Source organism: Amblyomma mixtum, chromosome 7, assembly GCF_055824585.1.
Source record: "Amblyomma mixtum isolate Tamu chromosome 7, ASM5582458v1, whole genome shotgun sequence".
Lineage (NCBI taxonomy): Eukaryota > Metazoa > Arthropoda > Arachnida > Ixodida > Ixodidae > Amblyomma > Amblyomma mixtum.
This window is the reverse complement of record NC_143018.1, coordinates 87,000,791-87,016,359: the sequence shown is the minus strand read 5'-3', so window position 1 is coordinate 87,016,359 and position 15,569 is coordinate 87,000,791. Positions and strand designations below refer to the sequence as shown.

Genomic DNA, 15,569 nt, shown 5'->3' with positions numbered 1-15,569 from the left:
TAATTTAAATCCGATTAAACGTCCCGGCTCCCGCCTTTCTTTTTTTTTGAATTCCCCGCATACGATGGGAGGAGTGGAACAACCTTTCAACCAGTCCTGTGGCAGCTTGCCGCTCTGCCATCGGTGGAGCGATACGTAGCGATCGCTGAAAGCAAAGAGTGCACACATATTTTATTTCCGTGGGCCTAATTTGCAGCTATGTAGTCTCTGAGTGGGCCTATTTATTCACAGAAACCTAAAAGAAAAAAAAATAAAAGCAAAAACAAAGTCTCCACGTGACTGCCTGAAAGGCACTCCATGCGTTTGTCGACTCCTCCCACCGTATGCAGGGAATTTAAAAAAAAAAAAAAAGGTGGGAGCAGGACATTAACCCGATTTAAATTACGGAAATCGGCTGCACAGGGTGATAATTAGAAGTTTCTAAGAATGCTAGGAACGTGTAGATTGAGTTCCCGTGGCAAAAAGATGAGTTCAGATTCCTCTTCAGTGCACCTTTAATGCTGAAAAAGAGCTAAGAGGGCACTGTGCACTTTTGGAAGGCGATATGATGACGAAGTCAGCGTGTAAAAATGCAAAGTACACAGGCAATTATGCTTGTATTTGCACTGTTAAGGCATCAGTACAAACAAAGGTGAAATATTATAAAGCCCCCCCCACACACACTCTTCAGTGCATATGACCAATATGATAGTGGGGCCATCTAAATCACATCCTTGCTAACTGGTCAGTGGAAGCGAGTTTTTGGCTATGACATGCTACACCAGCGATGTCATTTAGCCATGACAGTCTCCTATACCGATATCGCTGTAAAAAAAAAAAGAGGGGGGGGATGCAAGCAATGAAATTAAGGTTCACACATTTGCTCTGAAATAGCCAAAGAAAGCTCTGAGACAGAACTGAGAGAAGAACGGTGTGAACGTATTTATTTCCCACTTGTCACTGAGTCAATCGGCGTCATTCGGTGTACTTTTATTGGTGTTTTTCGGTTTAAACTGAATTTCAAAAGGTGAATTCGGTATTACTTCAACAGGTGTTCTTCAGTTAAAACCGAATTTCAAGGAGTGAATTTGGCATACTTTTATTGGAGTTTCTCGGTGAAAACTAGAAAGTTCAGCCCCTAGCTATGAGGGACGCTGTAGTGGAGGGCTCCGGATCAATTTAGACCACCTGCAGTCCTTTAACTTGCACTGACATTGCACTGCATATGGGCATTTCGCATTTCACCTCTATTCAAATAAGGTCACCACAGCCGGGATTAAATCTGCCACCTTGGGATCAGCAGCAGAATTCCAAACCTACTGAGCCACCACGGTGGATGTAAAACGAGGGTGCTTAAATTCATGTTATTATAGTATACCATATTTGAATAAAAATATACTTCCAGGCTTTTCACTCCTCTTTACCGAAGGACCCATGCCCTGACATATGTGAATCATATGGCTTACAAATGACGCATTCTCATTGGCTGACACCAGTGAATGAGCAACGTTAATGTGGCTCATTCACTGGTAAGGGGGACATCAGTGAGTTTTCACACTCATGCTTACTGATGAGAGAAGGATGCTATAAACACTAGACAAGTTCTCTAACACTGTTACCAGTTTTAAAAGTGGCAATGTAACATAGCCAAACCTGGGCATCACTGAAGGGCTTTGACCGAACTGTCAGTGCAGCCAGGTCCAGGGTGTCGCGAAATCGGACGGGCACGTGAAGACTCTGTAGCCGCTCGTAACAGTGTCGTGCGACCCGGTGAGCGCCGAGGTTTCGACTCTGCTTTGAGAGTGCATAGAGCACGCCACTGTGTCATCCACGTGTCAAGGGTGACACTGATGGCCACAAGACATTGAGAAGCACTGCACAATGCACGGTTCTTGCAAATTGGTTACCTCAGCAAGAGCCCTTTACAAAACTTCCGTGCCAGGCAAACTGCATAAAAACAAGGGCAAAGGCACCATACTCTACGGACATACAGATTGGACCAGCGAGCACTGTCTCCATCGATGAGGAAGGAAAAAGCTGCCAGCGTGGGTACAGAAAATGCTACAAAGCATCAATTTATAGTCCGAAAGAAATAAAAAAAAGTGTCATAACACAGCTACAATAATCAACAAAACAAGGATGTGCAAATCGAAAAGTTTATAAAGGATACACAAGTGAGATGCCCCGTATTGACCGATCCATGAGCTCGTGGAACAGATAACGGGACATGTTGAACAATGCTTCGGGCAGGTAAGCTGTGAAGGGTTCCTCCTGAAAGATGAAATGATGATGATTAAGATGAACGTTTTTGAGAATCTTTAGATCACCACTTAAGTTTTAAACACAGTTGAAACCATTAGTATTAAACTCCTTATCCCATGAAGAATGACGACTGCTATTCTTATGAACCAAACTTCTAAGCCGAGGAGGAAGCTGGAAAGAAAGCTTGGGTACTGGAGTGCATCCCTGGAATGACAGAACCCTCTCCTTTTCGTCCTGGAGCATGCACAAGCAAGAAACAAAAATAGAACCTGCCTGAACACAATAAACATTAAAACAAATCGCACAAACATAACATCATAAAGACCACATGAGAATGTGGGAAACAGCAGCTCACAATGTAGCGATGAATGTTGTGGTAGATGTAGTAAATGTCAGCCAGATCCTGAAGCTTGGCCGAGCGGCTTATGAGGGCATCTCTGCTTGCAGCATCACCTGAGTAGCATCAAATTAGCATTAACCTGTCTCATTAACAGCATCTTTGAAGTCCCCCCTGACACAACCACCCAATGTCAATCCGTACTGCTTTCCATGCTTAGGCTATCAGCGTCTCCTTTCAGCACAATGTGGGGTGAGCACAGCAGTGGAGACAGAGATGATTTAGAATGTATTACAAAAGATAAGTTATCAGTCTATACTGACTTAGTTTTCAAGAAAGAAAGAGAAAAAAGGAAGGAAACAATGCACACTGGATCTTTGCCAACGTGCATCCTAAAACAAGTAGAAGAAAAAATTTTACATTAGCCATAAGCACAAGAATGAAGGAACCACTGATAATAAGCTGCAGTAAGGCCTCAAATGCCAACAAGAACATGCATTCACAAGCTTGTACAAGCTTGTACAAGCTTGTAAGTGCACAATGGTACACAAGCTTGTACACAGTGGTAACAAGTGGTACACAGGAGCGACAATATGGATATCACGGAGAGGAAAACATAGATAAGAGCAACAAAACAAGGGGAGTGATAAGATTACGAAGTTAAGAACAGTGGAGCATTGGCTGACATAGGGCAGTGGTAACTGAAGATATCATTGAACATGGTCTCTGTTCTACTGTGGACTTAACACAGCTTTTACTGCTGCTGCCGGTTCTACTGGTGATGCGTCTGTAGAGCAAATTAATTGTTGCTTTTGAATACTAACCAAACAAAAACTCGGTGTGTACTTACTTTCCCTACCAGCGGATTCAAGGATCTGCCTCGAGAGGAGCCAGTAATAGTAGCCGGCATCCCGAAACCGACACTCGTCGACAGCATACTGAGTCAGACGCTCCAGAACTTTGAGTGCCTCGTCTTGACGGCCAGCCTCGTAGAATGCTGCGCATCAGTTTGTTGTCGGGCAATGTGACAACAGTGCTCACTGCTGGCCAGTGCTGAACACGCTTACCTTTTTGAGCATCGACGAAACGGTCATTCTCAGCAAGCCAGTTGGCATAGTCGCCGCAGATCTTGGCGCGGAGTTCGGCATTCTGCCCCACGGCAGCAAACGCCTGTAAAGATCAACTATTGGTGGAATGCACCAAATAGCAAATCACAAATCACAAACAATGTTCGTATGTCATTATCATCAACAGCCTGACAAAACCCACTGCAAGGCAAAGGCCTCTCCCATGTCTCTTCGATTAATCCTGTCCTTTGCCAGCTGCAGCCACTGTATCTCCGCAAACTTCTTAATCTCATTCACCCGCCTATCTTTCTGCCGCCCCCTGCTACGCTTGCCTTCTAGCGGAATCAACTCCGTTACCCTTAAGGACCAACGGTTATCTTGCCTTCGCATCACATGCCCTGCCCAAGCCCATTTCTTCTTCTTGATTTCGACCAGGATGTCATTAGCCTGCATTTGCTCACTCACCCGCTCCGCCCACTTCCGATCTCCTAACATTATAGCACCGGTAAGATACAGCTGTTGTATACTTTTCTCTTGAGCGATATTGATAAATTGCCATTCATGATCTGAGAGATCTTGCCATAGGGCAGGTTCGAACAAGCTTCTACTATATTCTTTACTATACATATACCACTGCAGTTTTAGGCACCCTGCAGGTTTGCTCTGTAAGTGAATAAACAGACAAAAAGTTTGCGAACCCCTTGTGCTCACCTCGTCCCACTGGCCTGCGTCCACGTAGAGCTTGACCAGGCTGTCCGAGTCGCCAATCCTGCGAAAGGCGTCTGCAGCTGCCAGCAGTTGCTGCTGCTCGACCAGCAGCCGAGCACAGAGGGACAGAGCCTCCTTGTCACGCTTGTCCAGCCTCTGGGACAGGTCGACCAGTCTGCACAAGGCAGGTGGACAGAGTCCGTGCTCACTGGCTAGCACAGCTGTACTGATTATGTTTAGCCTCAGCGAACCCCTCTGATTTCCAAAATGTGCTACGGAACCCTGCATGTTTTGTTGTCTCTTCAATTTGCCAAGCTCAGAGCTGTTCTTAGGCAGCTTGGGATCAAGACTGTGTCTATACCAGAAGCAGAATCACATTACGCATAAAGGGACCTTCAGGCTGCGGGGGGGGGGGGGGGGGGGGGGGGGGTGTCTCAGACCTAACATTCTTGCGAAACCAAGGAGAGAGAGCGACTTTAAAGAATAAAGGACTATCTCTCTCTCCTCGGTGTCACCAAGGAGATACTTTACCAGTGTTCGATGCTGTCAGCGAAAATTGTCACTTGCTACTCTGCTATGCGGACCCTTTGTGATACACAAGTATGTTCCATGAAACAAGCCTGCTTTCTCTTCCTGAGAACACGTACCCATTTGTAACTGACAGGCAGAAAACTCCCGTCGCTGCGTTGCCACTTATCGCCACCCACCCCCACTACACATTGCAGCGAAGCAGACGAGAAACAAAATGAGCGCAAATTTGAAGCGCCTGCAGCAACGTCACATGCACCGAAAGCGTTTTTGAACAACGTGAATGCTTCTTTTTCACTCGCCTCTGTACAGTTCTCTCTCAATATGGCAGCAAGCAGCGCATACTGCGTCATCGCAGGGCAGCTGAGGAGAGTCCCCAGCCTCACTGGGAACTATCCATTGGCCAAAGAATACACTCTGGAACAATCATACTGGTGGTCGGCGCTGTCAAATCGAATAGCAAACAGGGGTCCCAGGCAGTTCCGAGCAGTTCGGGGTGACAAATAGGAGAGACCCTTGGCTTCATTTCTTTCTGCCTAAAGTGCATGCAAAAAAAAGCATGTAGATCAAATGCCTTTCACAATATGCCCTCACCCCGATTCAGCTAACGACTGGCTGTAGAGTGAAACAATTAGCGATGAGCAATTGGCGTATGAGCAGCCCCAAAATAAAGTAGCTAAAGGGAGAACACAAAAGGTGAAGGGGGGTGGGGGGGGGGATTGCTATTGCATGGATTTAGTTGAATGGAGAACCCAATTTGAGAACTTTTGGTCTAGAGGCTGCTCCCAAGTTTAGGCGAAGGTGTTCATGGTGGTGTGTTAACGGAAAGGTTGACTAACTTCTATGATGCTTGTCAACTGTCGAGACAAAAGCAGCGCCCATGCCACTTTTGCTCTCTACCCACTCACATGTTGGTCCAGCCCTGCTTTCCAGCAATCTCGACTGCCTTCAGGGGTTCCCCGGCAAGCAGGTAAAAGTCTGCGGCTGCCTTGGGATCATTGATGCTGCGTGCCCAGTCAGCCTTCTTGAGCATCAGCTGACGGGTATCCAGGGTCTCGTCCGAGCCAAGGTACTCCTGTCACCCAGGAAGCAGTGGGAGGCTCTCAATGTTCGTTCATTTGTTTATCAAGAGCATGTGAAGGCAGATGCGACGGTAGGTAAGCCATCTGAAGAGACTTCAACGTTATTCAATGTAAAAAGCTCTATGCTGAGATGGTGACCAAGCAAGCTGTGCGTCATAAGCTGCAGCCTGGGGAGACAAGAAAATGTATTTTCTCAGCTTCAGTTAGCACATTCTCATCTTAGTCACGACAGCTGACTAAAGTCTGCCAAATGAATAAAACTCAGACCAAGAGATAAATTTGCATCTAATCTGCCTAGTGAAGACATCTTCTGCAGCAAACCATATAGTATTACAGAAAAACGTCTACTGGAGATGCAACCATGTAGCGCAGCTTTGGTTTCAAAATGACACTCTGAAGTTCGCGCCATACCATAATCATGGTCCACAATGTAGGCAAAAAAGATGTCGTAAAATGCAGCCACTGTTACGGCATGTTCAATTTGATTTGACTACATGGACCACTTCACAGAAAAGTTTCATGATCAGTAAGATTAGTGGTGGAGATGCAGTGTAATATTACAATAAAAGCCCGTTAATTCGACCCTCGTTCATTCGAAAATCCAGATAATTTAAGTTACCGGCACAGTCCCAGCCAACCCCCACGTACATAAGTCTAAGGTGTCGCAGGCTTGCTAATTCACACATCATGGGTCTCGCACCAGTTAGTTCGAATGGACTTCGGAAAGAAGGTCGTGCCCAGGTATGACCAGCGTGGCAAGTGATCATCCAAATAGCCTTATTCAAACCTGAATCCGATGCTACAGGGAGCGCTTGCGCACCTCTGACGTGTGCACAACAGTAGGCGTGACGATGAACGGACAGCCCCATCTTTAAGAACAGGCACATCACATAGTTTCGGTTTTACTTTTCCGCGCTTTGCACCATTTTTTTTATCTTGCCGCTTTGTCGCTTCTCTGTGTTTCCACCTCTGTGGTTCTTCTGTTCTTCCAGTGCGCTAAAATTGTGCGCTCGTCACGTGCCGTTCGCAGTCTTTGCAGTGGTCTCTTCACAAGCAACGCTGCCGATTGCAAGGTGTGCGACGCACTATGGAAGGAGCTCCACCAGTAAAAACAGCAATTTTCATGCCGTTCTCCCCTCAAAAGCAAGCAGTCTTTCTCCGAATAAATTTACCATGATGCAAGCAGTTCATGTTAGTTTCTTTGGGGAAATTCGATAATTCAAACCTTTGGATAATTAGAAAATTTATTTTAGTCCCCTGAAGTTCGAATTAAAGAGCTTATACTGCAGTGCCACCTGAAAACAAACACTGAAGTGCAAGAGCAGTACAGGCATCCTGCTACTTCAATTTTTTCTGCTGTGGCTGGTTGAGTGATGGCAATTATGTGGACAAAATCATCAAAGACGTCCCCAGGCTTCCCCCTTTTTATGCCATTTCTCTACAAAACAAACACCCCGCTTTGCACAACTCTGCAGTCAAGGACAGAAGTTTATAGGAATCGCATTCACGGAAAGAAAATTTACATCTCCGTTCCCTCACTACCCCGTCAGCTAGAAACTGTTCCAACAGATGAAGCAAGCTGATTCTCTTGTGGTTCCAGGCTTTTTGTACGACTGCTTTGCCTGACTGCACAGAATAACTTTTTTTGTGACCCTGCATCCCATCAACTTCGGTACACAAAGAATTTATATGCAATAGTGTTTACTCTGATTGGCCAACTGGCAGCAGTGGTGATACATGTCCACGTGAGAAACGGAAACCAAAAGAGATGTGTCACCTGGGCAAGGTCGAACATGCGCAGGTCCGTGTACATGTCCACGGCCTTGGAGTTGCGGCCAGCCTTCTTGTACAGCCTGGCGGCCTCGGCAAACCGTCCCTGCTGGGCCATCACGTCGCCAAGCAGGCACTCGCGTTTCTCACCACGGGCCTCTTGCTCCTGTGGAACAGTTAAAGAAAAGACTAAAACAAGTAAAACAGATGGTTGCCTGTCACAGACCTCAGCAGCCATCAGCTGGCTTCGGTTCACAGTGCAGAAACGCACTTCTAGACGGGGCCGCCACGGTGGCTCAGTGGTTATGAAGCTTGGCTGCTGACCTGGAAGATGCGGGTTCGATCCCGGCCACGGCAGTCAAATTTCAATGGAGGTGAGATTCTAGAGGCCCGTGTACTGTGTGATGTCAGTGCACATTAAAGAACCCCAGGTGGTCGAAATCTCTGGAGCCCTCCACTATGCAGTCTCTCACAGCCTGGGTCGCTTTGGAACGTTCATCATCATCATCATCAGCCTGACTACACCCACTGCAGGGCAAAGGCCTCTCCCATGTCTCTCCAATTAACCCTGTCCTTCGCCAGTTGCGGCCACTGTATCCCCGCAAACTTCTTTATCTCATCCGCCCACCTAACTTTCTGCCGTCCCCTGCTATGCTTGCCTTCTCTTGAAATCCACTCCGTTACCCTTTAAGGACCAGCAGTTATCTTGCCTTCGCATTACATGCCCTGCCCAAGTCCACTTCTTCCTCTTGATTTCAACTAGGATGTCATTACTTAACCCGCGTTTGTTCCCTCACCCACTCCACCCGCTTCCAATCTCTTAACGTTACACCTATCATTTTTCTTTCCCTAGCTCACTGCGTTGTCCTTAACTTAAGCTGAACCCTCTTTGTTAGCCTCCACGTTTTTGCCTCATAAGTGAGTACCAGTAAGATACAAAACACACTTCTAGACAGTTACAAACTATACTTTCAACTAGAACACATTATAGGTGCTTCGTGGATACTTGAGAATACTGGTAAAGGGGTAGTTATGCTTTCAACTTGCAACAATGTACACCAGAGCTTAAGACCATGATCATAAGGGCAGTTGCAGGGCACCTTTGCAGATGTAGGAAGTGCGAGGCTTCTTGAGCATGAAATGTAACCTCGCTTGGCCCATGACAGAATGATAAGGTCTACAGTTCTGTACTGTAATGAAAACCCAACCGTGATGCAATGAAACGTTGAGGAAAATGGAAGCCAGCAGACCTGGAGCGAACGCACTAGGCGGAGCAAGGACGGCTCCCCTAGGCGGACGGCAGCCCGCTTGGCGACGACCAGGTCAAGGGCTTCCAGCGCCTCCTTGGCGAAGAACCGCCAGTCCTCCTCTGGCACTCCAAGGCAGGCAATGGACAGGGCCTCCCTTGGAGGTGCAGTGTGCATATACTCAAGCAGCGAGCAACAAAAAGGAGATTTGTTTGCTTGCATAGTATAAACATGGTGTAGAAGAGCCCACAATGCAATGAGCAACGAGAAAGAAGATGATCACATGAGCGAGCCATGGTTGGAGCCAGTGAATACTCTCAAGACTGTTCAGGGCATACGAATCATTTGAGCAGTTTTCAAAGCTTACAGTTTTGCAGTGAATCGACTCCTATTCCCATTATGAAACATCACAGCTGGATGCTAAGGCCCACTGGAACTGCATGTGTCCGGTCAAGGCTCGTGTGTGAACAAAGTTGCTCTTTTGATAGACTGGCATAATTCAATGTCCATCGCTTAATTATAGACAATGGTATGTATTGTACATCAACAAACTAGTAAATGAAGTGATGCAAATTACATTTAAACTCATAGTTATGTGCTTGCACCTTCTGTGCTTATGTTTCTTTTTTTTGTTTTTGCCTCAACACTTCCAGCATACAGTGGTGGAACTGACGACACACTTCTCACAGCAGGTTTTGTAGACTGAGTTTCTATATACAGCACCAATTTCAAGTTTTGTAGCAGAAAAAATTCCATTTCATGGCAAAACTTCAGTTCCTGTGACAAAATTTGAGTGCTTGGACATGCAAGGCCGGATGTTTACTATGACCACAGTAGCTATGCAAATATGTAGACACCCTAAACGCAAACAGTGTCTTTACGATTTCTCCGAACACAATCTTATTTCTATTCAGCAAGAAAAAGCAACAAGGCATATAAGAAGAAACAACACAAAATGCAAATATAGTTACCCCATGTACTTGAAGCTGAAATTTGATGATTTTGGTTCCTGCCTTTCTGCAATGGTTCTAGCTTAAGAATGCCAGTGCAAGCAATGAAACTGGAGGAATGAAATTCGAGGATGTTGTCCAAGAAGCACGGCATGCTGCACTGCTAATGAAACACTACGAGACGGCTCGCAAAACGGATGAATATATATTGGCAGCTTGAGTCACAACACGAGTGGCACCATTCCCTGACTCTGAAGCGTTTACGTCTATCACCCACTTCTTCTCATCCTGAATAGCTTGATGGAATATGTTTTCAAATTCTAATTGACAGAAACTGCATAGGACGACAGATGTTGGGCTGTGAAAGCCCCGTTGATGTGCATTCGTACCACAGCTTCGACACACCAGTTACCCTGCTCAAGCCCCACCCCCTTCCATTTGCGTGTGTAGCGTGACTCATACTGGTAAAAAAAAACATGATAAGAGTGCCGCACCTGTTCACTTCCCTGGCTGATGCATTCACAGCCAGCCATCAAATGTGTTTTGTTTGGCACAACGTAACGACATGTTGTGTGGTGCTGCATTTCATTTTTCAGCTAATGAACGCCAGCCACCACCGCATCTCTTTTAAGTAAGGCCTAACATTACAGCGCATGCACTTTTGCAAAGCACTAGCAATCAATCTTAGGACAAAATGACAAGCTTATGTACGTGACAAGTGAGGCGTGTGCTCATATAACCCACTTTCACTGTTTTCACTTGATATATCGTACCGTGTTCTGACCTTTCGACTTCATGAAGGACATTGCAGCTGAGAGCCATCCACACTGAGAGCAAGTGGGAAAAAAATCAGCCGACGGATGTACAGCAACAATCGCCACATATTTTAGAGTGATCCTTTGGGAAGATGTGACGCAAAAGTGGGCAAAAACTGGATTTTGTAGCACCATGCAGCCAAATTTGCCATTTGGAGCAGTTTGGTGCAAAGGTTCCACCGCTCTCAGCTGAAATCACCCCAAGGGTGCATTCTATAATTATATTTTACCGACTGCACAACTTGGCCAACCTATATAATATAGATGGCCTTTTAAGGGGTTATGAGGGGATCAGATTGCAAAAATCGCGAAAAACGTTGATTTTTGAAAAGTACACTTTTTGGCATCTCCAACACTGTTTTTATGTTGTATCGAAATATTTCACCCAGAACTAAACTTTAAGTGCTCCAAATAAATATATTTGTCGGCATCTGCACATAGACAGTGTGTGCTAGCTTAGAACTTTCAGACTTGTTTTCTCGAAAGTTTGTTTTGAGCTTAACACCTTGCTCATGGAAAGTGTAGCACAGCAATGGATGCACGGATTTTTACCCGCTTGTTTTGCTCTGATCACTGAAATGTGGTTTACGTCGAGACAGTCTCAGATTTACCACTTAAGCTCACGTTTTTATTACATGGTAATCAGAGCATGATGCATTCTAAACATAAAGAGAAGGTGCATATTGTGTTCCTTAAAAAAAAAAAAAGAGCAGAGAAATTTTAAAAAAATTAAGAGGGTCTTGATTTAGACCATACTTCTTGGTAAATATTAAAAACATTTACAGACCCGTAGCCTGTTTTTTTGTCACGCTAGGCTTTCCACAAGCAAGCAACATAGAGACAACATATAAACAATGTAAAAGGGAACCTACTGAAGCTGTCATTGTGAAACTTTGTATCTGGTTGTTTGATGCTGTTTCAAGCCAGTCTGCCAAATTTCAATGCTCTAAGTCGAAAAATAGAAAGCTCACCTTCGATCCCCTCTTCCCTCCTTAATTAATACGTAGCAAAGAGAATGCATTGGTATTTGTGCTTTGGCACTTTTCGATGTGGAAGCCATGCAGCACTCACTTGAAGCGATTCTTCTCGATGTACTGGTACAAGCACGGAGAAAGCGGCACCTCAACTGTGGTGACACTGTTGTGCTGGAGGCAAAAGAGCTTGCAGCCTCCGAAGCCAACCACGAAGCCCTGCATAGGAGTGAGTGAAAAAGTTACACTTTGCAGTTGGAACTAATGGCAATCACAACAGTACCTCACAGAAAAGGCTAAAATTAGCTCCAGTATTGACTGCAAGCATCATGTTGCTCTTCTTCAACCAAATGAAGCTGCGTAACGTTGTAAAGATAACAGCAACAATGTCAGCTCAAACTACAATAACAGACATAAAAAAAAGAGAGAGATCAAATGGTGGAAAGGTAGCTTTGGAATTGCAACTGACCTCCAGTTTTTGCCTGAGCACAGGAAATTCCCCAGCTTTGATGGCCAGCGCCCCACCGCCCGTGAAGCACAGAAGGTTGGCGTTCTCCGTGTTCCACGCCACGCTGTTCGCATTGGGCTCCTGGAGTGGAGTGGCATCATCATCATCATCAACAACCACAAGCCAAGCCCCGTGAAGGACGCAGGCCTCTCCCATCAATCTATAATTAGCCCAGCCATTTGGCAGCTGTGGCCATCCCATATCCCAACAAATAACACCCCATTATCCGACAGCTATTCTCCACCCGTGATTATATTTTCCCTTCCTTGGTGCCCATTCTGCACCTCTGATACAGCACAAGTTGCTTCTTCTCACCATCACATGTCTTGATCATCGCTTCTGGTAAAAAGATGGTGAGGGAGTAAGTACCTCTGAGTTTACTTTTGCACATGGTTGCTATGTGCAGTCTTTGCCAAAAGTAACCAGGCTGCACGGTTTGCTTCTCAGTACTATAGTAAAGCTATTAATATCAGCCATCAAGCCCTAAATCTCTGTATGGTGAGGAGAAACACTGTCCCCACCTTCAAACAACTTTTTGATAGTTATAGAATAGGTGAGGGCTCTACAATACGACTGAGAAGTAAACCATGCAGCCTGGTTACTTTTGGCAAAGACTGTATATATATTGCGTCACACTAAAGATATCTCAGGCCATAGCGGTCACTCACCCCCTGCCACACGCCCGCATGTGTTGCACGCACGTACAAACACGCAAGCAGATCAGCAAGAGAGGCAATAAATCAATCACTAAAACAAGAGCACATAGACAGGCATGCACACCTTGCCATCGTGGTGTGTGACATAAACATGAGATCTGCACCTGAAAGAGAAGCTGCCTCGAGTCCAGCTGGTAGACAAGGCAGGTGCCCTTCTCGTCCACGACTGCGAGGCGCGTACGGTCGGCACTGAGGTCGAGGCATCGGACGGGGCTCGTCACCTGAAGGTGGGCCAACAAATGCAGAGTGGAAAATTGTGACGACACTGTAAGCAGGCTACACAAAGGCTCTTGCCTCCTGTTCCAAGGTCTGTTTCTGCGAGCAGACCAGCTCTGCATTTTTGCACAGTCAATAGTGACATCACGCAATGCTCACGTTTTATCCCAAAACAACACCGAAAGAGGTCCGACCCATTGGCCCTGCATGCCCCAAGTGTCCTAAGCTCTATGATCACCTGGAGCATTCTCTTTTTTCCTCCGCCCCATTGCCAATCAGTTCCCCAATTATCAATACCCTTCTGCCCCAACAGGGCGGGTTTGGCTAGCCTCGGATCAGCTGGCCTTAGCAACTCTGGCATAGGACATCCTCGATGGTCATTGCTGCGTTGAAAATAAGTTTTCTTTCTCTCTTCATGCACATTGCAAGCCATTCTTCACATTATGGTCGCTCCACTGGCATTGGTCACTAGTGCGGCCAGCAAGGACGCACCTTGACCAGGAAGAGTGGGAATGGGTTGTCCAGCAGAAGCTGGAGCACCTGTCCATCACGGAGGCCAACCAGGAGGCCCTCACGGCCGGATGGACCTCCGAGGGCTCGGATGTAGCGGATGGCCGATGAGAGGACCCACTCCCGCTCGCAGGCACCACCGCGAAGGCGTAAGCACTGCAGCCGTCGCTCCTGCACGTGTTGTCCACGTGCAAACAGGTTAATTAATAATATTTTCTTTCCTGCATGCGAAAGCAACGCTGCGCACTCTGAGGCACGATGTGGTGAAGGACTTCAGATTTTTTTTCAGCCACCTGGGTTTCTTCAACAGACATGAACTATCGGTAAAGTGGCTTTTGCATTTTGCCTGCGTTAAAACGTGGCCACTGTAGCCTGGAACTGAACCCACAGATTTGTGCTTAGGAGCCAAACGCCGTAGCTCCTGAGCTACAGCAGGAGGTCAATGCATGCGAACAAGGTATGTTTGATTAGGGAAAACAACACTGTTCTGGAAAACAAATAGCTTTAAAGGTTGACTGGAATAGTATAGCCTTGAAAAAAATGTGAAACAGCACTGTGATTTGCCATCTAACCCATGTATGCATGCTTGCACTGTTCTGCCTTTTCCTTTTTAAAGCTACCATTCTTCAACATAAAAAATTTTTCGCAAATTTTGCCGTGATCCCATACTGAGCCATAATCACAAACAATCCCCTCTATACACATCAAACCGTATCGACCATCGCCATAAAGTTGCGACTGAATCATCAAGAACAAAAGTTTTTGCTAGACCATTCATACCCCATACTGCAAAGGGAATGAAACCACCTTCCCACAGAAATCGTGAATATTAATGACAAGCAACTTTTAGCTACTAACATTGTATAATATATAGCAGCTAACATTGTGAGCTGCTTTAGCTAACGTTGTATATTCAGGTTCTTTCTAACATTATGTATTTTGTACAGCGCATTTCATTTCTTATGTTTTTGATACATATCTCTCTTTTTTTTTTCACCACTCCCCATCTGTAATGCAACTAACTGGCCTTGAGGAGTAAAATAAATGAAATGAAACGAAAAGACTTATCAGTTTGTGTATCATTAACCTTTTCACACTTGAAGACATGAACAAAACTGCATGAAATTTACTGGCCATTTTCCTTCACTTCCGCCAGTACGGCCAACAGCAAGTTGGAAAACAGCGGTGTGCAAATGTGACCAAATAAATCATTTGCTGCCATTTCATGCCAAGTGCCGCCGCAGTGGCTCAGTGGTTACGGCGCTCGGCTGCTGACCCAAAAGACGCGGGTTCGATCCCGACCACGGCAGTCGAATTTCGATGGAGGCGAAATTCTAGAGGCCCAAGTGCTGTGCGATATCAGTGCACGTTAAAGAACCCCAGGTGGTCGAAATTTCCGGAGCCCTCCACTACGGCGTCCCTCATAGCCTGAGTCGCTTTGGGACGTTAAACCCCATAAAACCAAACCAAACTTTATGCCAGAAATGGATAGGTAACTGTTGCAAAGAAACCAACTGACAAGTCGAGCTTGTTAGTAGTTGCCCGCGAAAATATTTAAACTTCCAGGGATTAAAGGCGCTATGAATTGAACACTACAACATCTGTTTTTTTTAGTGCAATTTGAAAAATCCAACCCCTCGAATTTAATTCCCCCTTCATTCAGGACCAAAAGCCACTTTTTTATCAAAGAAATGCTCTGAAGGAATGAAGTTTCATTTTGTTGTAGATCGGTTAGAATTGTAACGTTACCTGTGATGTCATGCAACCTACATGGTGATTGAGTCAGCTGAATGTGCTGGCTCAACTGCAACTTTTTTTCCTGTTTTGATTCTTCAGTGCATTGGAGAGACAGATTCATGCTCAACATGAAAGTAAGCAGCCTAAGTGCCATAACCATCTCGTT

The 15,569-nt window shown here is 45.7% G+C and overlaps 1 protein-coding gene across 2 annotated transcripts in view; it reads right to left on the bottom strand.

Annotated features, from left to right (window-relative positions):
• Nucleotides 1–15,569, bottom strand: part of Oseg1 (intraflagellar transport protein Oseg1) — a 55,414-nt gene that overhangs the window by 10,899 nt on the left and 28,946 nt on the right. For both annotated transcript variants that reach the window (XR_016284319.1, XM_089553069.1), the window contains exons 10-22: nucleotides 13,649–13,837; nucleotides 13,045–13,161; nucleotides 12,186–12,305; nucleotides 11,817–11,935; nucleotides 8,984–9,137; nucleotides 7,741–7,899; nucleotides 5,790–5,956; nucleotides 4,357–4,528; nucleotides 3,646–3,748; nucleotides 3,429–3,575; nucleotides 2,597–2,694; nucleotides 2,150–2,250; nucleotides 1,633–1,798 (exon numbers count right to left, since the gene is read on the bottom strand). Coding sequence is in view for 1 of the 2 variants with exons in the window: in XM_089553069.1 (XP_089409195.1) it covers nucleotides 1,633–1,798; nucleotides 2,150–2,250; nucleotides 2,597–2,694; nucleotides 3,429–3,575; nucleotides 3,646–3,748; nucleotides 4,357–4,528; nucleotides 5,790–5,956; nucleotides 7,741–7,899; nucleotides 8,984–9,137; nucleotides 11,817–11,935; nucleotides 12,186–12,305; nucleotides 13,045–13,161; nucleotides 13,649–13,837 (1,812 nt within the window). In the remaining variant the exon portion in view is untranslated. The remainder of the gene's footprint in view (nucleotides 1–1,632; nucleotides 1,799–2,149; nucleotides 2,251–2,596; nucleotides 2,695–3,428; nucleotides 3,576–3,645; nucleotides 3,749–4,356; nucleotides 4,529–5,789; nucleotides 5,957–7,740; nucleotides 7,900–8,983; nucleotides 9,138–11,816; nucleotides 11,936–12,185; nucleotides 12,306–13,044; nucleotides 13,162–13,648; nucleotides 13,838–15,569) is intronic.